Consider the following 26,865-nt stretch of genomic DNA (forward strand, 5'->3'; position numbering starts at 1 on the left):
AAAAGTACTAAGAACTCTAAGTACCCTATTGATTATCATGTGATAACCATGGGCCAGGCACGGTGGCACGTGCCTATAACCCCAGCACTTTGGGAGGCCGAGGCAAGCAGATCGCTTGAGGTCAGGAGTTTGAGACCAGCCTGGCCAAGATGGCAAAACCTCATCTCTAACAAAAATACAAAAAAAATGGCCAGATGTGGTGGCACATATCGGTAATCCCAGGTACTCTGGAGGCTGAGGCAGGAGAATCGCTTGAACTAGGGAGGAAGAGGGTGCAGTGAGCAGGGGGAAAATACAGCATTTGGAAGGGTAGGCAGCAGAAGGAATCTCAGGCAAGGGAAAGATGTGGGGAGAGCCCCGGAGGACAGAACAGTATGTGGTGGACTTAGTGTCCACATAGATCTAATCAGTGGTCTTATATTTGTGTTTTCAAAATTACCACAGTTTTTGTTCTAAAACTATCATTCCCTTGATTTTATTTTAGGCATGCTATCTGTGTATTTTGAAATTTAAAATAACATTAAAGGAGAAATAAAATTATTTTGTTTGAGAAAGAGTTAAAAGGTTAAAATATCTTGATCTAAATAATTTTCTAATGGGAGATTTGGTACATCCCCAGAAGTTGTCTTTGATTCAGAGAACAGTCTTCAGACCTAGAAAGGGCTTGAGGAGTCCCACAGAGGAGCCACATGCTGTGAACCATTTGATTCTCACAACAGAATGGATTAAAAAAAATGTGAACCATGAAACCATGCAGATGTTCATATTTTGGCGAGGGTAAAGTCAGTGCCATTGTCAGAGGAACAACTCTTGGCCATGACAGGATGGGAGAGAAAGTTTCCATTGTAAGGAATACTCAAAAGCCATTTGAGGAAACGGGTTCTTCTGCCCCTATTCTTTGTAATATTTAGGGCTAAGTTCTTAGTTTTTGACATCATCAAAATTTCAAAGTACTCTGTTGTAAGAGCCATTTCAAACAATTGACTAGGATTTCAGAGCAATTACATGAGAGTAATACCATTAGAATTTTTAAATTGCCCATAGTCCTATATCCCTAACAAGTATGTTCATACTTGCATGTTCTCTTCTTATCTTTACTGTGTGCATACTTTCTTAATAATGGCACGTAGAAATTGTTTAAGCAGGAATAGTTCTCAAGGTAATTATGTAACTTTCCTTTTTTCTTTTTAAGGTATGTATTGGATGGAGGAGCACTATGTATGGAACCTCTCACAAAACAGGTGATTATTTTCTTATAATACTCAATTTTCACTCTCAAGACAGTGTTTTGATTATGTAAGTTAGATCATGAGTACAAGGTTATCTTAAAGACATTTTAGTATTTTTTTTTTTTTTGTAGCTCCTACTTTCAAGAATGAAAAAGGTATCCCAGCACTTTGGGAGGCCCGGGCCGGCGGATCACAAGGTCAGGAGATCGAGACCATCCTGGCTAACACGTCAAAACCCCATCGCTACTAAAAAGAAATACAAAATTTAGCTGGGCGTGGTGGCGGGTGCCTGTAGTCCCAGCCTCTCGGGAGGCTTAGGCAGGAGAATGGCATGAACCTGGGAGGAGGAGCTTGCAGAGAGCCAAGATGGCACCACTGCACTGCAGTCTGGGCGACAGAACTACCTGCTAGGATACACATTAACAGTAACCTTTATGTAAGGTTCTAATTTGGTCATGTTGGGCACTTAGAACATCGGTTTGTTGTTTTTTGTGAGACTCTGGAAATGTTCCAATTTTACTTTTTCCCCTTGACTCCAGACTTTTTAACACTGATCTGCTGCTGTTAAGTTATATGCTATTTTGTTAGGCCTTCTCAAGTGGGAATCAGGAATGCTGCGGTGTTCTAGAGATGTTTTGTTCTTCCTGTAGGGCTGAAGCAGTGCCTACTCGATAGAATCAGTCATCATGCAGATAAATGCCAAATGAGTCAAAGGCAAAGCCAACGTGCAGCTTGGAGCAAAGAAGGTACTTTTATTAAGAATTTGATATAAACCCTAAGATAAATTTTATATTACTTTGTGAACCTTCTTCCTGTCTTAATTATTTTTTATTCATTTCATTTTCATTCAGTTTGTTTTCTGTTACAAAGATGATCTGTAGAAAATATAGCAGTATAAGAAAATTAAACATACTGACTGATAATCACTTAATGATTTAGTATCTAATTGTTTGGTCTTTGTTATATTTAGTGTAGACAAACATGTCTACAGTTGTAAATTTATTATTGGTATATATACCCTAGTAAAAGTTATATGTACTTTGAAGTTTTGCAAAATTGTGTTCATGTTATAGAATTAATTCCTGATGAACTTTTATGTGCTAGGCACTAGCCTTTTCAATTACTTATTTTTACTTTTTTTTCCCTCTGTGCCTCTGCTTACCAAGTATTTTCATTTCTTACATTTTATTAGCTCTTATGTTTTACTTTTTATTAGCTCTTCCAATCCTCTTAATAACTTAAAAAGAGAGTATTATTAATATCTGCATCATATGGATGAGGCAACTAAAGGTAGGTAACTTGTCCAAGGTCACAGGTAACAGAGCGAGGATTGCAACCAGACAGCCTGGCTGCCCTAGGCCCAACCACGAGGAGCTGAGAGCAAGCCATGGGGCAGAAGGATGTTGGTCAGGCTGGTTTTCTGTTTAGTTAACATGAAATGCAGCCTGTAACCTGAATTCTAGGACATTACTGAGAAAGCCTTCTAAAGCCAGAGGTGTTTTGTTTTGTTTTGTTTTGTTTTGTTTTGTTTTGTTTTGTTTTTTTAACCATGACCATGACTTTTAGCAAAAATTTGATTTTGTTTAAAGACAACATGGTGCTCTAAGAAGCTTCCATTCACACTCTTGTGGAGGGAATGGTAGTTGAGCTAAAGAGTGAAATGCTGCAGCACACAGCCTTTAGGGCAGCTTCTGATCTATTTCTATGGTCAGGAAAGACACCCATCTTTCCCTGCTGCCCAAGCTTCCAGTAATTCACCTTCAGAATTTCCTAATCTGTGATCACATTCAGATGAGAGATTGGTTTTGTTTCTTCCAGGGTAGGAGGAAGGGAGTCACCACCTATACTAAGCAGTCTAGTCTTCTGTGTATAAATGAGCAAGGTTGGGGAGCCGAATTTGAGAACCTTGTGTAATGCTGAGATTCTCCAAGAGAATCCAAGAGAATGTCAGGATTATGCATGGTGGTAAAGTGGTCTCATGTTAGTTGTGCCGACAGCGCTTATCAGAAGCAGACACAGATGCTTTTTGTAGTAAAGCATCTCTACCTTAAGCCTGTAGGATTCCCAAAGATTAAAAGCAGGCAAATATGAATTCAGTCAAATCATAGCATTCAAGTAGTCTCAACCCAACATATTTGAGAATTGTTAGAAATAATAATATGTTTCCCAAAGACTATAGGTGTTGGAATTATCAGATACAGAACACAGACTTCAAATATTAGAATTGTGAGAAAATACTTACATGTGAAACCTAATATAAAAAAAGATGGACTCATAAAATTGAGCAACCAGTAAGACCGCCAGGAATGATGAGGAGGACCTGAAAAGAAAATGGATGAAATAGAACTTACAGAAACAAAATATATAGCTTGATATGGTGGCTCACACCTGTAATCACAGCACTCTTTGGGAGGCTGAAGTGGGAGGATGGTATGAGACCAGAAGCTGGAGACAAGCCTGGGCAACATGATGAGAACTCATTTCTTTAAAAAATGCCCCAACACCACCAAAGAAAAAAAAGAATAGCTGGGTGTGGAGCATGTGCCTATAGTCCTAGCTAGTCAGGAGGCTGAGGTGGGAGGATCGCTTGAGCCTATGAGGACAAGGCTCCAGGTGCGTGCCCCTGCAGTCCAGCCTGGGTGACAGAGTGGGACTCTGTCTCAGAATAAAATGAAATAAAGAAATAGAAAATGTAATTGTTGAAATAAGAAACTCAGTGGATGGATTAGACATAAGAAGAAAGAATTAATTGGTTAGACAATTATCTCCCAAAAGTAAGTCAGTATGTTACAGAGAGGGACATGATGATAGATGATAGGGCAGAAGTTGGTGGGGTTGTGGGAGGAGGAAGTCCAGCATGAGGTCTAAAATATGTCTTAGTGAAATCCTAGGAGAAGATATTAAAATTATATTAGAAAGAGAAATAGAAGTTCTAAAGGTGATAGAAGGAAATCCACGTAAATCAGTCACAACAAATGTAAATGGACTAAAGTTACCAGTTAGCCAGATGGAACTAAAAATACAATATCCAGCTGTTTTAATCCATCACATTTAAAATATGAAGATATGAAAAGTTTGAAAGTTTTTATAAAGGAGAGAGAGTGATAAAGATATGCCAGTATACATTAACCAAAAGCAAGTGATGGAGCTTCAGTATCAAACAAAAAGGGATTTTGGAACAGAAAGCATTAGTAAGAACTTGATGCTAAATGACTGTTAATTAGGAGGATGTAGCAATTTTCGTATTTTAGGTACCTGTAAAAATAACCTCAAAATACAGAAGAAAAACTGACTAAACCACAGGGAGAAACTGACAAGTCTGCCATCATATTTGGAGATGTCAGCACACCCTGCTTACCATAAGTAAGTTACACAGAATGCCCATATGTAGATTTGAATAACCAGTGAAAGAACATGGTATAATGGACAAATATAGACCTTTGTACCCAATAATTAGATATTCTATTTTCTTCTCAAGCATATGTGGACTGTGGGAGAAACATTAATTATATATTAATTCATAAAGCAAGTCAGAAGATTTAACAACAATTGGTACCACCCACCCCATATAATTTATCATTTAAATATGAAGCAGTTAAGGTTAGAAGGCAATAATGAAGAGATTCACAAAAAGCTATGTGAATTTGGAAATCAAACACCCTTGTATATTGTGGTTTAAGAAACAATGCAATTTCAGAATGCTTAGAATTGAACCATAGTTAAAATACAAAACTTCTATCTATTCCTCTCTCTCCCTCTTCCTCTGTCTTCCTATCTGGAACATTCAAGAAGCTAGTCTTTTTCAATGAAGATCACCCCAAATACTGAAAGGTAGAAAAAGGACAGATGTCATTCTCTGATCTTAGTTGAATCTATAAGTTAGTAACAAAACCAGAAAACAAATGTTGATTTGTGGAATTTTAAAATTAATGCAACAGCCCTTAGGTCAAAGAGGGACTTGAAATTAAAACTGCCAAATATGTAGAGAATAGCAATAATGCAATCATTACTGATTAGAGACTGGAGGAGAGCTCAGAGAAATATTCATTGCCTTAAAATCCTTATGTCATTAAGAAAAGAATGAAAATGAATGAAGCCTCTAACTCATTCTTAGAAAGGACAATCAGAAAACCTGACGGAAGGAGAATGGGGAAATTATTAAAGATATGTAAGTAGAGGCTGGGTGCGGTGGCTCATGCCTGTAATCCCAGCACTTTGGGAGGCTGAGGTGGGCGGATCACGAGGTCAGGAGATCGAGACCATCCTGGCTAACGCAGTGAAACCCCATCTCTACTAAAATTATAAAACATTAGCCGGGCGTGGTGGCAGGACCTGTAGTCCCAGCTACTCGGGAGGCTGAGGCAGGAGAATGGCATGAACCCGGGAAGGCGGAGCTTGCAGCAAGCTGAAATTGCACCACTATACTCCAGACTGGAGACAGTGAGACTATGTCTCAAAAAAAAAAAAATAAAATAAAAAAAATAAAAAAAAAGATATACAAGTAGGAATCAGTGAGTGAGAAGAATAGAAAGGGCTAAATCTCCAGTACAGTAAAGAATCTGCAGAAGCATTCCTTTAAAGTGGGCTTTGAGTACCTTGCTACTGATGATTGAGTATGGAAGAGGATAATATTCTTATTTTCTTCTTGTGTTTTGGGTGGCGGGCAGTAGGTTTTGAAAGTGACTCCTTCACACTCACTTGGGAATTTCAGCGAATATGTACTTTCTATGTACAGTTTGTTTCTAAATCTTTTATTTTTGTCCTTTTTGCGAAAATACAGACTGATTAAAAAACACTTTTTCATTAATGTTAAGAAAAGCATGTTACTACCCATTTTATATCTTAGGCTTTTAACAGCATTATGGCAGGGCTTTACTATTTTAAAGAGCTCTTAGAAGTTCAGAAAGACTACCCTGTAAAAAATGGGAGAAGTGGCAAGGTGTGGTGGCTCATGCCTAAAATCCCAGCACTTTGGGAGGCTGAATTGGGTGGATCACCTGAGGTCAGGAGTTTGAGACCAGCTTGGGCAACATGGTGAAGCCCCATCTCTCCTAAAAATATAAAACATTAGCTGGGCTTGGTGGCAGGCACCTGTAATCTCAGCTTCTGGGGAGGCTGAGGCATGGGAATTGCTTGAACCAGGGAAGTGGAGGTGGCAGTGAGCCGAGATCACGCCATCCCACTCCAGCCTGGGCAACAGAGCGAGACTCAGTCTCAAAGAAAAACAACCTCAAGGAACCAACACTTACCTGTAATTAGAAGTTAACCAGAAGCTTTCAAAAACATATTAGTTGACAAGGAAGTAAAGAAAAAGAGGAAAATTATGTATGTGATCCCTAATAGTAAAATATATCAAAACCAAGGTAAAATTAGAAATAGAGGCATTTTCTAAATTAAATTCAAGGCTGCCAGATTAGAAGGATGATATCAATATAATACAATGTCTTTTCCATTAATGTTTAAAACTTGTCCTATACTGACCTATAAATTTGCCCCACTGATGAAATGGAATCTGAAAATCGGGATACAGATACTGTGGGAAGAATGATAAAATTGAACTTAATTGTAGCAACAGTCTAGGCTCTGGACCAGGCCCAAGAAAACAAAACAGAAGCATACTCAAGTAGGATTAACAAGTCATTTAGCAAGGGGCGAGAAGGCCTATTGTAATTCAGTGGTTTTCAGTCTCTGGAGTACATGGAATCACCCAGAAGCTTATCCACACCCACACTTTTCAGATATTCTAATTTGTTAGGCCTGAGCCAAGGCCCAATTCTGATATTTTTGCTTGTTAATTTGCTGATATATGCAAAGACCAAAGACTAAGAACAATTGCTTGAACATAGTGACAACCTCTACCTGGAAAAGGCCAAATCCTAATTACCCTGATTCCTACACCAACAGTTCCCAAACTTGTGCACTACAACAGAGTCTTGCAAATGCTCCTTGAAAAAAAAAAAGAAACAAAAAACCCACAATCATGGCCATATAAATTCATTGTTCTGAGAAGTCCTGTTGAATTTACCAAGTGTTTCCCAAACTTATTTATTAATTTGTTACCTCTATTACATGTATTTATTACATTTTTAACCTGGTAACTGTTAGTAACCCCAAACTTATAGAAACAATGCCCCAAGGATGTTCTGTGATGTTACTGTTACCCTGTTGGAAATGTACAGAACGGTCATAACATGTACTCTGTTAATTAATTTATTTATTTAATTTTATTTATTTTTTTGAGATGGAGTCTTGTTCTGTCACCCAGGCTGGAATGCAGTGGCACAATCTCGGCTCATGCAACCTCCAACTCCCAGGTTCAGGTGATTCTCCTGCCTCAGCCTCCTGAGTAGCTGGGACTACAGGTATGTGGCACCACACCTGGCTACTTTTTTGTATTTTTAGGAGAGACAAAGTTTTACCTTGTAGGCTGGTCTCGAACTCTTGACCTCAAATGATCCAGCCACCTCAGTCCCCCAAAGGGCTGGGATTACAGTCATGGGCCATGGTGCCCAGCCTTCCATAAGGCATTTAAAGGCACTTCCAAAGGCACAATCAACAGACTTGCCAAAAGTCAGTGGCAAGATCTCTAGACTCAGACCCGCCTTCAAATTCCAACTCCCCGCAACCCAAAGCCAATCAGTTGTCCTACCAGAATAACATCAACTCGCAATTAGCACGTGGTCCTCGAATTCTCCAGATCAGCTCCAAAGAGATATATACTGTTAACAGTGGAGATATTGTGAACTGAAGGCTTTAACAGATAACATTAATCAAAAGAATTCCCATGGGTAAATGATTATACATAAAATATGTTTCTCACCAACAAAAGCCTCTATAAATTTCAGACTGATCTGATGACAAATTTACTTATTTTTTAAATGCATAATTATGTCAAACAAATGCCACTACAAAGGTCTGAATACAGTCTCTGAGTCTAAGGTCCTCCCCATCATCTCCTCCATTTCACATTTGATTATACATATATTTGAGAGAACATCACTCATTATTTCTTTTGGGAGTATTATCAGATATTATCCAATACTTTGGGAATTATCAAAAGTAATTGATTGGAAGTCAATGGCACTATTTATACTAAAAGGGTAGGATCCTCATGAGTAGATAGAGGCATATAAGTATAGTCATATTACATCTACGAAGTGTCAATATCAGGTGGCAGTTCCAAAGCCGAAGTGGTGGTTGGATGCAAAGTGGAGTTTTAATTGGCAAATGAGACAGATACAGAGAAATGTAGATTCGATAATAATGTGAAGACCAGGAAAGCCTGTGGCTATAAAGAATGTTGAGCCATAGAGTCCATTGGAGATAGTAAAGGGGGCCTGGAAATACTCAGAGACTTGTAGAAGGGTAAAGTAAATACCTAAGGTAGTTGTGATGGATAGTCCTTGAAGTATTTGCTTTTTGACTACCTTCTATCAGGCTGTGTTTAACCTTGAAAGTTTCTTGAGGGCAAGAATCAAATCTTTTACAGCTTCTAGCATGCCTCTGTGTACCCAACAGGTCCTCAATAAATAATTTCTTACCCTACTTTGTCATAAAATGTAGGACATCCTTAGCTGTACAGCACGATGTGATTTGATCAGACCCAATCTATCAGTGGAGAGTAACAGCATTGAATCGGTTTAAAAACAACACTCCCTATTTCCTTTTCACTTTTGTAATATATTCATTTGGTTTCTAGTAATGTTGGTTCTATCCCTATGTTTTTAGATAATAGTACAAAGTGTGTCCTGCCTGAGCAAAATTATACCAAGAATTTTATGGGGGAAAAGCTAATGCTTTTAGTTTTGATTAAGATTTTACATGTTTGAAAATGTAAATTCAGATATTGGACAGTGAGGGTTTCATTTTGGAGGTTGGAGATTGAACCTCCTTTGTTGGGGTAAGACTGATAGACTCCTTTGGCTACTTGTGTATCAGGGTGGGGAGAATATACAAGTTTACCAAATCTTGCAAATTCTCACAGTGCTTAGTTTTGTGACTGCACAAAAACTGGCATTGTTTTTCCTAGGTCTCAGTGGAGAAATGTAAGCTGTGAGTTTAGCATCCTGTTTACTGTGTTTTGGCCAGGGTTTTGCAAGTTTTTGTGGAGATAATTATATTACTTTCCTTATCCTGTTTGTAACATATATGTATGTCAGTATGCTTCCTTGTGTTTTACTATGGTAAAATTCTATCTTGCATATAGAGAAATAAGTCTATTAGAGTGAATTAAAAGAAATCTTCAGTCTGAGGTGGCAGCCTTGTCTAAGGGACTGTATGTTTAAGCCTCGTTAATACATCACACTACAGCCCGGCGTAGTGGTGTGTGCCTGTAATTCCAGCCACTTGGGAGGCTGAGTCAGGAGGATTGCTTGAACCTAGGAGATTCAGACCAGCCTGGGCTACATAATGAAACCCCATCTCAGTCAATCAACCAATCAATCATTTACACTAAAAAGACCAAGATCTTTCTGGCTCTTTTAGAATGTTAGAATTCTAACAAATGTCTGTGTGTCTAAAACAATGAAAAGGGTTTACAACAGAGTTACAGCAGTCATCAGAGAAAAATCATGGACAAATTGCAAATCTATACTAGTTGTGAATTGCTATGACTGCAGTTGAAATCCAATGTTATTTTTGTACAGTCTTTTTGGGTGTATCTGTGTTTAATAATAACTTGTTTGCAAATTTAGAGGATTGTACCTATGATTTACTCTTAGAGACCTTGATCTTGAGGGGCTTAGAGATTAATGGAAGAGAGAACTAGAAACCAAGAATTTAATGCAAAGAGTGAGGTTCTGCAGTACAGGGTGTATACAGGGTGCAGAGAAGTGCTGTGGCACCGTGTTCTGGCTTCATCTTCTACTGCTCTAGACTTCCTAAATGCCGCTTCCTGAACCTACCTGTTTTTTTCCACCATCTAGACCTCTCTCTGTAGGCACCGTTCTTTCTCCTTGCAAGCCTTATGTGTCTGGTGAAGTTCTGTTTCTTCAAAAGCTTCTTGAAGCCTGCCTCTAGCTCATCCAAATAATTGTTTTGTCTACATCTCTGTTCTTTCTTTATAAATGATTACAGTCAATTATTCCTATTTGCAGTAGTAAAGTAAAGTTGCCTGGAACACTGAATTAATCAAATACTAAGCCATTGTTTCCAGGGTAAATACGTACATATGTACATATCTCACATAGGTTATAATCTTAATTCCTAAAAACCGCTCATCCTGATAGATTGATTTTCTTTCTTTCCAAGAGAATAAGGGGAGTACAGAAGTGTTAAGTGATTTGCTTGAGGCCGCTCCACTAACAGGTGCCAGAGTTAAGATTCAGACCCCGTCCAATTGGCCCCAGAGCCACAGCTTCTGCACCACACTACACTGCCCTCTACTGTCTCTGTCCTCGGGTCATATTTGTGTGAGAGCTGAAACAAGACCGAGGGTCACCTTATTTGACCTTAGCTTGGGACGTGTGCAAGGAGTGACAGAATTTTCACTACTATGTGCATATCCATGAATCACCTTGAAACTTCCACAGGTATTAATTTGGGGATTACAAAGACATTTCAGCAAGTAAGCAAATTTGCAAATGTGGGATCCATAAATAATGAGGGTCAACTGTATTTGTAAGTGATTGCTAGGGTCTGTTTCATGGTAATCCCTTCCCCCAAGAGTGTGGAATGTTTCTTTATCTTCTTTGATAGTTCATGTATTTATTAAGTACTGACTATAAACCAGACTCTGCTTTAATTTATGGTGAACAACCTAGAGATTAAGTTCTGCCCTGTGGATTTTATATTAGAGTACAAAAAAGAGACAACTAAGACTGGAGCTCAGGGGTGAGGCCCAGGTTGGAATTATAGATTCACTTGACCAAGGTGAAACCTGATGTGTCCCCTCGTACTTCACATCCAAAGACATACTTCTAGAACATTTCTCTTCTAGAGCATTTCTCTTCTATTCTTGTGTATAAACTCTTCCTTTTCAGCCTCTCTCCATTGATGCATGTCAATCCATACTTGTGTTTTGTTGATTTTGAGGCCACTTGCCCGTGTAACTGGCAGGACATTGAAGAAGAATCATACCGACCTGGTTCTGCTACCTAACAGCTGAGTTGCTTGGGTCAAGCTCTTGGACTTCTGAGCCTGTTTCCTAATTTCAACAGTGGCGATATGATGTGTTAGGCCCTGGTGGGTTGCAAGGAAGAGGCACACACATATCACCTTTGATGATGAGGGCCCAATGTTCACTTGGATGGAAATTCATCCAAACAGCGATATTGTCTTAGGCCCTAGTACTTTCAAAACCTCACAGAATATTAATTTAGCAGTATTTAGGATACGTTTTGAGCTCTGAGGACCTATACTGTAGTTATTTCTTCATATGGCTGTTTTCCATACTAGATCATGAGCTCCATAAAGGAAGGGTCTACAGTTTCTTCTTTCTATCCTAGGCACTCAGTTCAGTGACTGATACATAGTAATAGAGGCACAAATGTTTCAAGGGTTGAGGAATTTTGGACTCTTACTGAAAGAATAGGAAGATAGAAAGACTTCTCAGAGAAGGTATTATTTAAGCTGATTTTTTTTTTTTTTTTTTTTTTTTTTTTGAGATGAAGTCTCGCTCTGTCACCAAAGATGGAGTGCAATGGTGTGATCTCAGCTCACCACAATCTCTGCTTCCCAGGTTCAAGCAATTCTTCTGCCTCGGTCTCCTGAGTAGCTGGGATTACAAATATAGGACAGACTGAAGAAATGTATCCACCTTAATTTGAGTTAACATTTTTTGAAATTTTATATTGCAAAAATAGTACATATTCACTCTTTTGAAACTAGAATTGATAGGCAAGGAGGGCTGTCTACAAAGCACTCCACAGATCCACCATACTGAGACAATGCTTAATGCTTTGATGGATTTATTGTATACTTTCTATGCATGTATGTGTATTATACACATACATGTGCATGCTTAAATAGAAAGATTTCTCCTTGGTGTTCTGTTATCCATTTATTGTTTTGAAGTAAATCCCCAAAGAGCACATTTGCTTTGCCCAAGGGAGTCTTTTGCTACATCCTGCTGTACGTAATGAAAACTAAAAAGGGGGCTAACATTTCAGCCTTGTGACCTTGTGGTGATTCAGAGACTTCATCAAAGGCAGATTCAGAAATGAACTCGGTGTGTGTAGGTGGTTTTGCTTGGCATTATTTTTACTAATAGTATGATAGTGATAACTTCAGTGTCCACCAACAGGAAACTGGTTAAGTAAACTGTGGTACATCCTAACGATGAATACTGTGCAGTTGTAAAGAAGAATGAGAAAGACCTCTGCACTTATGTAGAAAAACTCACATATATAGTGTGAGTGTTATAAAAGGAACAAGAAATGGCATAGCATGAACGGTATGCTACTTTTTGTGTTGAGAGAGAAGAGTAGAATAAGAATATACATGTGTATTTGCAAAGATAAATTCTGAAATGATATATAAGAAACCAGTTAAAAGTGTTTGGCTGTGGAAGGAGAATAAGACTGCGAATGGGATTTTGCCACATACATTCATAAATAGTTATATTTAAAAATTTTGTGAACTATGTATTTGTACACATGACCCTTTTAAAAATAAGTGAATGAAGAAATGAAGTAGGATAATGAGAAAGAGATAAGAACAAAGAATCTAAGGGGCTGCCCATCTTTTTAGTACCGTGAATATTAATACATAACAATAGCAGCAAATATTGGAAGAGTAGCCCCAGGATGTCAGCCTTTCCTTTGTCTTTTCCTCAATTTCATATATTAAAAAAATCTGAGAACAATAAAACAATTTGAAATAAAAATGTCTCCAGATCTCTTAAAAGGAAGATGGGGCAGTGTTATGTAGTGCACTTCCCAAAAATGGGCTGATTTACCTCAAGAGGCAGGGATTCTGACCTACACGGGAACCTACATGGGAAACATACAGCAGAAAAACTAAGAAAAAGAAAAGAGATTTAAATACAGATACGTGAAAATAGCAGTTCTCCCTGATTGTATAGGAAGTCATTCCTTTTGTAATAATTTGAATGACAAATATTAAGAAAAATCTTTAATTTGCCACTCAAAACATTCTGGTTTGTTGCTTTTTATAAGTTTTTATGCATATAAACCTTTTTAAAGGTAGAATCATAATATTTTTGTCACGTACTATATTTTGGGCATATTTCTGTGGCAGTCAATATATCCTGGCATCATCATTTTTAACAGCTGGATGTATATTAAGTTAATCATTGACACCCCAGAGGTGAATTTTCCTATATATACATTTTAATGGACTTGAGCAAACATTTTTGGACTGAATTCATAGAAGTAGAATTTCTGGAGGAAAATAATTTTTAGGGTTTTTAATCAAAATTTTCAAATTATCCTCCAGGAAAAGTGACTCAGGTTATACTCCCACCAACAAGGACAGAGTTCCAGGTTCCCCCTTCCATTTGTCGTCTTTCCTGCCTTTATACAGAAAATCTCATTGTTTTCATGAGATTTCTTTGATTTCTAGTGCTTTTGAATCTTTTTGTATACCATTGGTCATTTTTATTCTCATGAGAAGTGCCACTTTCTCCATTGCCTTTTCTCAGTTGAAAATCATTTGTTTGTTTTGTTTTGTTTTTTGTTTTGTTTTTCTTAGTAATTTTAAAGATTTCTTTATAGACTAAGGATGTAAAACTTTTATGTGTCAATGAGGTTACAAAAACTTTCTCCCAGTAAGTAATTTGTCATTTCATTTTTTCATACTTCTTTTCTTTTCTTTTCCCTTCCCTTCCCTTCCCTTCACTGCTCTTCCTTTCCCTGCCCTTCCCTGCCCTTCCCTTCCCTTCCCTTTCCTTCCCTTCCCTTTCCTTTGCTTTCCTCTTTCTTTTCTCCTCCTTTCTTTCTCTCTTTCATCATTCTTTCTTTCCTTCTCCTTCTTCCTTGCTTCCTTCCTTCCTTGCCGTTCTCACTTTGTTTTTTTCTCCCTTTTTCCCTCTCTCTTTCTCTCTCCCCTTCTTTCTATCTTCTTTCCTTTCTTTCTCTTTTTCTTTCTTTCTTTCTCTCTTTCCCTCTCTCTTTCTTCCTTTCCTTTCTTTCTCTTTCTTTATTCCCTCCCTCCCTCCTTCCTTCCTTCTTTCCTTCTTTCTCTCTTTTCTTTCTTTCACCAGCCAACCTCCAAAGTCACATTTCACTTAATTTTTATGCTGCCAAATTTGAAAGCCTTTTAACTGAGTGATTTTAGTGTAAACAGGAGCAGGAGAAAATATAATGATCTAAGTTTCATTCTGTCACCCAGGCTGGAGTGCAGTGCCATAATCATGGCTACTGCAGCCTCAAACTCCTGGACTCAAGCAATTTTCCCACCTCAACCTGCCAAGTAGCTAGGACTACAGCTGTGTGCCACCACACCCAGCTAATTTTTAAAACTTTTTTTGGAGACATGAATTCGCTATGCTGCCCAGGCTAGTCTTGAACTCTTGACTTCGAGCAATCCTCCCACCTTGGTTTGCCGAAGTGCTGGGATTACAGGCGTGAACTACTGCTCCTGGCCGAGAGTTTAGTTTTGATTGCTAGTGGTGTTCTTGGTATCTTTTCATAATTGAGGCTTTGGGGCTAATGCTGAAGTATTACACTCACCATCCAAGGTTTATAGGACTTTTGTTTTAATGTTGAACAGATGGAACTGTTTTGTTCTGCATCTTTGCAGGAATACAAAATGTGCCTACCAGGAATCTGCTTTATATCCATTGAAAGCAAGAAATAATACAGTAAAACTTTGCCTGGCTAGAGGCTTTGAAAGAATGGCGTATTCTGGTTTAATTCTAACAACTTGGAAGTATGACGGTGAAAAAAAATTCAAAACTTGAATTTCCTGTTGAATGCAATTTGAAAATATAGCCAGTGATTCCACTTTTCTTCTCTAGTAAGGTTGGACATTCCGATCTACTTGGTGTTTTATTATAGAACTGCTAGTGTGCCTGAGTCTCACATTGTGAAGATACTTTTTAAAAGCTTGAGATGTAAAAGGATGTCAATGGTTCTGTATGAGATCAGCCTGGATGAGAACTGACACTTGTAAATATATGTTTTAGACTAAATCTCTGATTGCCACTTGTTTTCATATTGAACTCACAAAAATAAAAGACATTGGATACAGGGTGGGAGTAGGAAGGAGATTTATGTCTTTTAATTGCATGTCATTGTTGCATAACAAGGTAGAACATATGGTATATCTGGCTTTGGACCTACAGAAGGAAACATATTTTTCTACCTGCCATATACAAGAGGTTCTTGAACACCTGGAGGGACTGCTGCGGCACAGACTGCTGAGCCCTACTCCAGAGTTTCTGATTCACCAGGTCCAGGGTGGGGCCTGAGAATTTGCACTTATAAAAAGATCTCAGGTGCTGCTGGTGCTGCTAGTCCATAGACTACATTTTGAGAACCACTCTTGTCTATTAACTGTAAATTGTAGAACTCTAGAAAAAAGTTTAGTTTGGTCTGAGATAAGAAGCACACAGGTTATGGAGATAATCATGAAAGATTCAACCCATGATCCCAGCCTAGTGTGGAATTCAGGTAACAAGCAGTGCACAGTGACATAACATAATTATTGGTTTTCATGATTGCAAACCACAGTGTCAAGTGAGAAATTCAGTTTCATTTGCAAGGCTTAGAGAGGCCAGGTGATTCTAGAATAACGGGACTTGTATTTCTCTTAAACCAGTAGAGAGCTTTAAGTGCTTATTAAATTGAAAGCTCTGTGTTCTTCCTTATTTTCTATTTTATTTTATTTAATTTTATTTTATTTTATTTTATTTAATTTTATTTTATTTTATTTTACATCTTTTGAGATGGAGTCTTGCTCTGTCACCCAGGCTGAAGTGCAGTGACATGAGCTTGGCTCACTGCAACCTCCGTCTCCTGGGTTCAAGTAATTCTCCTGCCTCAGCCTCCCAAATAGCTGGGATTACAGGCACCCACCACCACACCTGGCTAGTTTTTGTATTTTTGGTAGAGACAGGGTTTCATCATGTTGGCCAGGTTGGTCTTGAACTCCTGACTTCAGATGATCCACCCACCTCGGCCTCCCAAAGTGATGGCATTATAGGCGTGAGCCACCGCACCCGGCCCAAAAGCCTTGTGTTTTTAAAGATATTAGACGGGTTTCTCATTTAAAAGACAAAAAATCTTCATAATGTAGGTGAATAAGAGAAATGTTCTTCCAAAAAAGAAAAATCATTGTGATTATTTTGTCTTATTGGAATGTTGGTACTATAGTCTGCTTCATTAGTCATCAAGCATGCTATGGATTTTCCATTTTTCTAAGATCTGTATCTCAGTTAAGGTGATACTGGTAATTCTTGTACTCCATTTGAAGATGAAAAATATAGGCCAAAATCATAGACTTTGCATAGAAGATGGATAATGAAGACAGCTCTGGAGGAAAACATAGATACACACACACAGACACACATATATATAAAGTATACACATGTATAGTTTTTTAAGTTTATTTTTTACAGTTTGAAAGCTTTTAAAGCAAACGCCAGCCCCTCCCCTCTCCGAGTGGGTGGCCCCTCCACTCTCTCTGAGTGGGCGGGAATAGCAGCTGCATGGGCGGCTTTCCTTGTGATAGCACAGGTCCTACTGGACACCCTGCTACCTGGCCACACCTCCTTTCCCTTTCATCTTTCTCACTGACCAATGGGCTTGGAGCATTAAGGCCACGCCCCTCTTCTGAGTTCTAGTGGGGCCCTGGTTACGCCTCCTCTGGCTCAGTTGCACAGCGGCCTGGTAGGTGACTGGAGGCATTCAGCCCTGCTCACTAGGATTTCGCTGATGTGACCCCCAACCCCGCCTCCCTCCGCACCCCATGATGTCAGAAAAAACACGACAGGGAAAATTCACCGCAGCCAAGAAAAAGGTAAAACGCACCAGGTCATAGCCCCCAACCCAGCCACAGATCCCCTCCGATGACAAGACCATTGCCAGAGTCCAAACTACTCCTGAGGCATACCGAACTGGGCCCCCCAACACCAGCGACTCTGGGCTCCCCCTACCAAATTCTTGTCAGTCAGCCCCACCCCTTCAGCAAGCAGCCCAGGTTCTCCCTTGCCAATCTTTACCCCAGAGTGACTTTGGGCGGGCGGCTTCTGGGGCTCCCCGCTCCATACTCGGCCCTCACCTCCTGCCGCCCCAAGCCTGACCTCCCTGGACTCTTTGGGCTTGCGTATCCCAGGACCTGGGTACCCCAGCACCAGGCGCCACCCTCGCCAGTCGTCCCTGGGTGACTTCAGGCTGGTGACTCCCAGGGCTCCCTACTGCACTCTGCCCTCCCCTCCTGCTGTCCCAAGCTCGACCTCCCTGGGCTCCTTAGGCTGGTGTCTCCAAGGACCTGGGTCTGAACCCTGTGTTTCCCTCCCCCATCATGGAGTGGCGACATGGGCATCACGCTGATGTGATCCCCTCCCCTGGGAGGAGTGGAATGTGGTGATGTCACAGTCCCCCTAGGAACTGTCATTACTGCTGCAAGACCAGCCTTTCATCTTACAACCCAATTCCCTAAGTTTTCTCACCCCATTTCCTGTTCCTCTGGTCATAGCACAAATTTCCAGTTGGAAGGGGAATGGGCACTATGGGACCCAGGAGGAAGAGGTTTCAGACTGCTTACTCCCTTAACATAGATATTGACAGTGGGAAAAGCCTGCACTTCCCCTGTGTGCTCAAAATGTTGGCAGTATCTCTGGGTGGCCATGGGAGAACGGGTTTGGTTTGGTTTTCTCCCAGGCTTCTACTTTGCAGAGAGACCTTAACATTCTTTTCTGAGTTCTCCACAGTTGTGGGACCAGACCACCCTTCAGTCAGTGGTCTCTGAAGTGAGATTAGCTCATCTTCAGTAGAGTAGATCTTGGGAAACTAAACTGGACAGCTTGAATCTTGCTCATATCATCTCAACCCTGGGGTACTTTGAGTACCACAGGATGAATGTGGGACATCTTTCTGAAGCATCATTTTCCCTTGATTCTCTTCAGATAAAACATTAATGTCCTTAGGGATGACAGTCACATAGGTTTCGAAGTATATACCAGACATCTCTCTGAAATCAGGCTTGGATTGTCCTCTTTCTGGAAAATTCCCAGATTTAACAAAAAAGCTGCCTTCTGCCATGAGGACACGTTGATATGAAAGTGTGAGAGGTACTGGTGCACTTCTTCACACTAACAGACGTGTGAGGATGTATGACTCTAAACCACACGACATACAGTTCCTGCCTGCTTCATGTTTACTGTTCTAACTCCGCCCCGGTTTTGGTCCCTGGCAGCTGCTGATTTATGGCAAAACCCCAGAGCTTGGAGTCAGAAGACTGAGTTTAAGTTCCAGTATTGCCTTTTTCTTTCTTTCTTTCTTTCTTTTTTTCTAGCCATGCTATCAACCCCTCTCAGTCACTAAAGGATTGTGACAGCACCTTGTACAGTTGGTGGTGGGATTAAATCAGGTGGTATATAAGAGTATTTTGTCAAAACTGTGAAGGAGGATGTGGCTGTAGGGCTGATAGTTCTCATGAGTGTTACTGCTCTTCTTTCCCACAGTTAAAAGAATATTGGCAGAGGAAGAGCCCTGGTGTTCTAGCAGGAGCTAACAGGAAAAAGAAAATCAATGGCAGTAGCCCTGACACAGCCGCTTCTGGTGGTTACCGCTCACCTGGGGATGTGAGTCTTGGCTGGCCAGGCTCCTGGGAACAGGGGACCCAAGGGGCAGTAGAGGATAATTGTTAAGTTTGTGGATGGACTGTTGGGTACTGGTTAAGAATTCTGGGTTTGAATCCTGCCTCTCCATCTGCTAATGATTGATTAGGGATTGATTAAGATATGATTTAGGGCAAGTTGCTTGAGGTCTTTGGGTCTCTCTTTTCACATCTGTATAATAGTGGTGGAAGTTTTTTACTTCCATTTGTGAAGTTTAAATGAGATTTGTTATTGTTGCTTTTATGAGAATCCTTAGTACATGGCCTGCTGTAAACACCCAGGACACCCACGAAATGGTCGTTGCACTTTGATTTTCCTCATTCCCAGTCTCAAGGGGAAGCCAGACCAATGAGAAGAGTCACTTGCCATCAGGCTGTCCCTTTAGGAGTCACTGAAAGGGCCCCAGGGTGGGATGGTGGGGTGATAAAAACCATGAGAGAAGTTGGCACAAAGGAGTTATGGGACAACTGGTCCAAGATAGGCAGAAAAGAAATGTTTGTCAGCTGATGGGGAAGAAAGGAAGTCAGAGGGCTTAGACACTGAGGGGGACAGAACATCTCCATGTGCACTCTCATCTCTTGTAGTCAGCAACAGGTGTCTACAGGGAGGGTCCTGTGTCATCTACTACCCTGAAAGATCTGCAGGTAAGAGGCCCTGGGCCGAGGTTCAGTGACCCTGCAGGCCAGCCCTCCAACTTCCTCCCACAGCAGGGGCTGGTTGCCCGTCTGCCAGCTGAGACAGCCCACACGCTCCCCTCCCCAGCCCTAATGATTGTTCTCTCTACCCCTCCCCGCAATCCTCCTCTAACTCCTCCTCTCTGCATGCACCTCAGAGCCAGTAACAAGAACTAGCAGGAGCCCCGGACTCAAAGCTCTGCAATAATCAGTCAACCCAGTGAAAACATCAATTCACTGGGAAGAGTCCAGTGGGGTCCGCGGATTCCACGCTGCCAATCCTGGACTCGTTTCCCCTTGAGGCCCTGAAGAAAGGGTCTAGGGGCCCCTGGTGCCAAGGGTAAATGGGGAGCTGGGGCACGCATTCCTCACCTGGATGGACCCCAGAGCACAGAATGTGCAGCACGGCTCTTCTGCACTGCCCTCTTTGCTGACTCCCTCTTCTCCAGACACCCCTGCTCGAGTCCTTGCCACACACCCCCTGGGGTTGCCTCTCAGGGAAACACTAGCCTGACTGCTTGTCAGGGGCCCGTATTTCTGCCCTGACTCTGTCCCTAATTTGCTTTTTGATTCTGGACAAACCTTCTCTCCTCCTTGGGCTCGTTTCTGGAGGAGGTAGAGAGTATCAAAGGTCTCTGTTAGCTCTGGGAGTCCGAGATTTAAAGGCCCCTAGAATGGAAACCTCAGGGCCAAGGGCTCCTGTCTGTCCTTTTCTGTCTAATATCTCTGCTGTCAAGAACCATACCTGGCCTGTAGGTGCTCAGTAGATGTTGAATGAACGCACCTTTCTAAATCACAAGCTGGCAGAATGGGGGGGCCTTTTTCAAACTCTGTCTCTAGAGGTTCACCAGCCCCTGTTACCAGGGCCCTTTCACCCTGTGCTTTGGGCAGGCTCACACATTGAAGGAGGAGGAGAAGCATGAGATACATCGGGTACAGAAGCTTGGGAGGAGCTTCTTCAAACTCGAACACCAGAGGGGTAAGATGGGGCTGGCATGACCTGGGAGCAGGACCGGCATCAGAGGGCTGTGGGGGTGGCTTAGAATGCCCCAGGGAGGTGGGTGGATGGAAGGGCTTTGAGGCAGAGGGAGAGAGGTCTGTGTCAGGAGACTGCAAGCCTTGTCATATGCTTAAGCCTTGGCGTCCCCATCAGCAAAGAGGGAGGAGTGCTGGTTGTCAGCCACCCACAGTGCTCTCCATCTGAAAGTGGTTTGGAAGACTGACTACCATCTGGGTGCGAGGAATCATTAGCAGTGAGGACAAGTTTGGGAAGCCTGAGAGGAGGAGCTCTGCACCACTGGGAGGATTTTTTTTTTTTTTTTTTTTTTTTTTTTGAGAATCCAGAGGCCCTTATTGTCTGCTTCCTTTCTCAGCTGAGCCCCGGGCCCCAGATCCTCCAGCAGGGCCCTCTGAGGTGGAGCAGCTACAAGATGAGACCAAACACCTAAGGAAGGAGCTGGAGAATCTGGGAAGACAGCTCCAGGCCGAGGTGGAAAACAATCAGATGTTGAATCTCCTGAACAGGAGACAGGAGGAAAGGCTGCAGGAGCAGGAGGAGAGGATACGTGAGCAGGAGGAGAGGATACGTGAGCAGGAGGAGAGGATACGTGAGCAGGAGGAGAGGATACGTGAGCAGGAGGGGAGGATACGTGAGCAGGAGGGGAGGATACGTGAGCAGGAGGGGAGGCTACGTGAGCAGGAGGAGAGGATACGTGAGCAGGAGGAGAGGATACGTGAGCAGGAGGAGAGGATACGTGAGCAGGAGGAGAGGATACGTGAGCAGGAGGAGAGGCTACGTGAGCAGGAGAAGAGGATACGTGAGCAGGAGGAGAGGCTATGGGAGCAGGAGTGGCTGCCAGAGCAGGAGAGGCTGCTGGAGGAGGTGAAGAAGCTCTTGGAATGGGAGAGACGGGAGGGGGAGGAGGAGAAGCTGCTAGAGCATGAGAGGCTGCTGAACCAGGTAGAGAAGCTGCTGGAAGAGGAGAGGCTGCGGGAGGGGAGGCTGCCAGAGCAGGAAAGGCTGCTGGAGCAGGTGGAGAAGCTATTGGAACAGGAGAGGTGGCAGGAGGAACAGGAGAGGCTGCTGGACCAGGTGGAGGAACTGTTGGAACAGGAGAGGTTGTGGGAGCAGGATGAGAGACTGCGGGAGCAGGAGAGGCTGCTGGAGCAGGTGGAGAAGCTTTTGGAACGGGAGAGGCGACAGGAGGAGCAGAAGAGGCTGCTGGAGGAGGAACAGCTGCTGGACCAAGTGGAGGAGCTGCTGGAACAGGAGAGGCTGCGGGAGCAGGATCAGAGGCTGTGGGAGCAGGAGACACTGCGGGAGCTGGAGAGGCTGCGGGAGCTGGAGAGGATGCTGGAGCTGGGGTGGGAAGCCCTCTACGAGCAGCAGGCAGAGCCACACAGCAGCTTCGAGGAGCTGGTGGGTTGCCCCATCTGGGGAGCCTGCCCTCTTCCCTAGCCCTCCAGGCCTTTGTTTCCCCACCTGTAAAATGGGGCATTGTAGCCCTCACATGAAATGGTACTTCTAAAGGCACCTGTGAGCCACAGCCCTGCTCTGATGGCTGTGGGAGAGAGGGGATGATTTCTCTAACCTGCCTCCACCCTTCCCGGTGCTATGGGAGGCAGACACCAAGTTCTGGGGTCTCCAGCTATAGTGGGTGGCCAATGATTGTTTCTCTCTGTCCAGAACAATGAGAACAAGAGCGCACTGCAGTTGGAGCCGCAGGTAAAGGAACTGAAGATGCTGGGCGAGCTGAAAGACATGGTAACCTCTGACCCATCCAAGAAGGGCTGGGAGGCAGGCACCAGCCTCTGGGGAAGGGAGGCGCCAGGCCAGAGGCAGCTGCAGCCTGCAAGCAGGTGACCCACACACTCCAGGGCATCCTATTACTGTTTCTTGCATGTTCCCCTCTGACGTTTAGAGGTGGGGAGCCCTGGGCTCCCCCCAGGTCTGGACATCATTATCCCAGCTAGAGGCATGGAACCCTCGAGTCACAGGGGAAGAGACAGTGGTATAAGAGGTTGGCTGGGTGCGGTGGCTCAAGCCTATAATCCCAGCACTTTGGGAGGCCGAGATGGGTGGATCACAATGTCAGGAGATCGAGACCATCCTGGCTAACACAGTGAAACCCGGTATCTACTAAAAAATACAAAAAACTAGCCAGGGGAGGTGGCAGGCACCTGTAGTCCTAGCTACTGGGGAAGCTGAGGCAGGAGAATGGTGTAAACCCAGGAGGCAGAGTTTGCATGGGCTGAGATCCAGCACTGCACTCCAGCCTGGGCAACAGAATGAGACTCTGCCTGAAGAAAAAAAAAAAAAAGAGGCTCCTTATGTCGGGTGTGGTGGCTCATGCCTGTAATCCCAGCACTTTGGGAAGCTGAGGCAGGAGAAAGGTCAGGAGTTTGAGACCAGCCTGGCCAACATGGCAAAACCTCATCTCTACTACAATTTCAAAAAAATAATAATAATTAGCCAGGCCTGGTGGTGCATGCCTGTCATCCCAGCTACTCAGCTGGCTGAGACATGAGAATCATTTGAGCCCAGGAGGTGGAGTTTGCAGTGAGCTGAGATCGCACCACTGCACTCCAGCCTGGGACACAGAGTGACACTGTCTCAAAACAAAACCAAACGGAAAAACCAAAAAGACTCCGTAGATTCAAAGCGGATTCCGGCCTCAGTTCCACTGGTTATCATTCAACTACCTTGCATCTCTACGTCTCTGTTTCTTTAACTTCAAAAGGAAGTTAGCATTTTCCTTGCAGAGGTGCTGAGGATCAAATGAGATAATACATGGAAACATTAGGCATGTAGTACACTTAGCAGATGGTGGTTGGCTCCCCCTGGTTTTCCACCAGTCTGTGGCCTACAGTTTAAATGATAGGGAAAAGTGTGTGAGATTTGAGGCTGGGGAAGGATGCACTGGGTTCCAGGCAAGGGAGGCAGTCTCTTAGGCCTGGAGCAAGGGACCAGGGCCTGGGCAGGCCACAGAGCACCACAGTGCCCTTGCTACCCTATTAATGGGCCAGGAATCTGGAAGCCAGCTAGTAAATGCCCTCATGCCCAGGGTCTTCCTGCAGGTGAAGCTGAAGAGCCAAGAGGCTCAGAGTCTGCAGCAGTAGGGAGACCAGTACCTGTGTCACCTGCAGCAGTATGTGGTCGCTTAGCAGCAGGTGGCCACTTATCAGCAGCTGACCTCTGAGAAGGAGGTGCTGCACAGGCAGTTACTGCTGCAGACCCAGCTCATGGACCAGCTGCAGCAGCAGGAAGCTCAAGGCAAAGTGGTAGCTAAGATGGCCTGCCAAAAGTTGCAGGAGACCCCAGGGAGGGAGTTGCCAAGGACAGGGCCCCGAGAGGGACAACCTGGCAACCTCCGTGCCTTCTCACCCTCTTTCCTGGCCTCTTAGGAGCACCTGGAAGCTACCAGCCAGCAGAAACAGCAGTTAAAGCCCAGTTGAGCCTCATGGCTCTCCCTGGGGAAGGTAAGGGAGACCACTCGGAGGAAGAGGCGAGAGCCCCGGGAGGAAAGGGGGACTGTTAGCAGCATAGGACTGAGGAGTTGGAAGAGACCTTTAAGACAGCTGGTCATTATGCCGACCAGGTGTCCGCGCTAAGTTCGGTATCAATATGGTGACCTCCTGGGAGCAGGAGGCCATCAGGTTGCCTAAGGATGGGAGAACTGGCCCAGGTCACAAAGGGACCAGGTCAGGACTCCCGCACCAATCGGTAGTGGGACTGTGCCTGGGCAATACAGCAAGATCTTGGTTCTTAAAAGTAATAATACAGAACAGCTCATTCCCCTCTGGGAATGGGCTGGCTCAGGGCTACACAGTGAGGGTGGGGGCAGAGGTGGGCCCCCAGTACTTCCCTTGTAGGGTTGTCTGAGGACCCCTCTGGCCACTCCCTAGAAGAGATGGAGGACATCTGGACAGTGAGGAGGAGGAGGAGGCACCTCGGCCCATGCAGAACATGCCAGAGGACCGGGAGAGCCGGGAGGTCAGGTGAGCCTGACTTTCCCTGCCCCTACTTTGCCACCTTCCTCGGTGGTCCCTACCAGATCCCCTTATGTTCTTGGTTTCCCCGCCTTCTGATTTCTGTGGACTTTCACTCTTTCTGGGAGCCAGTGGTCAAACACCATTTCACCTGTGACCAACAGGTGCACACTCTGAGCCCCAAGGGAAGGGGCTGCGCTCCACCTCCCTGCCCAGTTGTTCTGTGTATGTCCCTACAAGAATACTCACCTGTTGCCTTCAGGTGGCATTTTTCAACGACGCTGGAGCCAATGCCCAGGAATAGCAAAGGGTGTGCTGCCAGCCCCTGGCTCACCCAGTGGCTTCATCCCAGAGGACCCCAGGGACTGGGGGTGAGTCTGTGTGTGGGGAGACCCACCGAGCCCTGCAGGGGCCCATGAACGGTGGGGGCTGGGCAAGGCAGGTGGTTCCTGAAATGTGACCACATTATTTTGGCTTCAGAGCGACTTTATGGAGAAGGTCGACCTGAAGGAGCCAGTGGAGTAACTAGAGCTTCGATTCATCCACCTCTTGGGACAGACACCATAAGTGAGTGGGAGGCCAGGGCACAGCAGGGGGAGCTGCTGCTGTCAGAGGGGCCCCAGCCTCTGAGCTGTGTCCTCCCACAGGAAAATACATCAGCCAGGGGGCAGTGCCAAAGATTCGGCACTCACAGAGGAGGACATCATCAGGCTGGCTCAGGACCAGGAGACGCAAGTAGGGTGTGGAACATCCCTGTGGGGGTGGGGGTACGGTTGGGGGTGAACTTGGGCACCGGCACCAGCATGACAGCTAAGCACCCCTCCCTCCAGGTGAACCTGCTGGAGCTGCAGGGACATGTGTTGCACCTTGTGGGCGACCACAATGAGGGGCACGACAAATTCCTGACCACTGCCCAGAGTCCCTGCTGATGAGCCCGCTCTAGAAGCCCCAATCCCCCAGGAGCTTGGGTGTGCTGACAAGCAGGGTGGTGAGTAGAGAGCTCAGGCGGGGTGGGCAGGCAGGAGCAGGGGAGGCTCGCACTGAGCTCAGATCCTCTCCTCCCTCTGTCTGAAGATCTTCGGGAGGTGAGCCTCACTGACAGCATGGAGCCTGCACCAGGAGAGGCCAGAGAGGGTTCTCCCCACGACCACCCCACTATGCAGCAGATTGTGCAGCTGCTTCCTCTAACGCAGGACTCCCCAGGAGCACCGAGGCTTGGGCAGCAACCCCTGCATGCCATTCTTTTCGGGCTACCAAGAACAGGGAGATAAACATCATCATCATCTAAGTGCTGCTCAAGAAATTTAAAAAAAAAAAAAAAAACAGTTAAGGGATTAATCTCCTACACAATTCATTTACTTCATTCGAATGTTAGAGCCACTCACGTTTATTTGTGTTTCTAACTTACTTTAAATTTATTTGTAGAAAGTTAAAGGAGAGTGGGTCTTTCCCTCATGTTCACTCTGTATTTTGATAGTTCAAATCACTTCACTTTTACCTGACACATATAAATGACTAGGAATGACTTTCAGATAGTGTTTAGCATCTGTAACCTATCTGACAATAATGTGTTCATCAGGGACCTCTGGATTAAATCACATACTGGCATATTGAAGCTGAATGTCAGAATGAAAAATAAATGTGCTATATTAACTAAAATACCACTCTTTGTGTAGGAATTTTGTCATATGTTTAAGAAAAAGCTAAAAAGAATGGAAATCCTATGACAGTAACTTAAGTCTTTCTTCAAAGTGCATGCAGTCGTTTGCAATACCTCATTCAGCCAAGTATTTGTTCTCTTCCTCATTCAGTATAAGGCAGCTTTCAATTTGCTTAGAAGGCAACATTAGAAGGTTAGAGTTCAGCAGAAACAGAATTTTAAAATGTGAGTTCAAACTGAATAAATGTGAATTTCTGTAGGAAGAATCAAAATATCAATTTAAAGACTGCAATATATGATAATTATTTTTAAAGTATTTGATTAAACCTGATAGGTTTCCCTGAAATGAAAAAAATCAGTTCTAAAACCAAAGCTGAGTTTTATAAAACATGAAAATGTAAATCAGCGCTATCCATAATACTTTCTCTAAAACTTTATCTTAGTCATTTTCAAATAACTATTCAAAAACATAACTGCTGTAATAATATCTTGAAATAAGTTAAAACTTTTTAAAATATGAACACTGTAGTGTAAAACAATCTAGGGGAAGGAAAAGTAGAGAAAGAAATG

General features: G+C 43.4%; 1 protein-coding gene and 1 pseudogene across 1 annotated transcript; one reads left to right on the top strand and one right to left on the bottom strand.

Annotated features, from left to right (window-relative positions):
* Window positions 1-743: 743 nt before the first annotated feature.
* On the top strand, window positions 744-25,006 carry LOC104682462 (putative golgin subfamily A member 6-like protein 3). Its single transcript, XM_030930844.1, has 10 exons — window positions 744-777; window positions 1,938-1,975; window positions 18,817-18,936; window positions 19,557-19,616; window positions 20,487-20,625; window positions 21,020-22,065; window positions 22,333-22,505; window positions 24,051-24,125; window positions 24,552-24,644; window positions 24,898-25,006. The coding sequence occupies exons 1-8, from the start codon at window positions 744-746 to the stop codon at window positions 24,088-24,090; spliced, it is 1,650 nt and encodes a 549-aa protein (XP_030786704.1). The 3' UTR covers window positions 24,091-24,125; window positions 24,552-24,644; window positions 24,898-25,006.
* Window positions 25,000-25,918, bottom strand: LOC115897520 (annotated as a pseudogene).
* Between the last annotated feature and the right edge of the window lie 947 nt (window positions 25,919-26,865).

Source organism: Rhinopithecus roxellana, chromosome 5 (assembly GCF_007565055.1).
Source record: "Rhinopithecus roxellana isolate Shanxi Qingling chromosome 5, ASM756505v1, whole genome shotgun sequence".
Classification (NCBI taxonomy): domain Eukaryota; kingdom Metazoa; phylum Chordata; class Mammalia; order Primates; family Cercopithecidae; genus Rhinopithecus; species Rhinopithecus roxellana.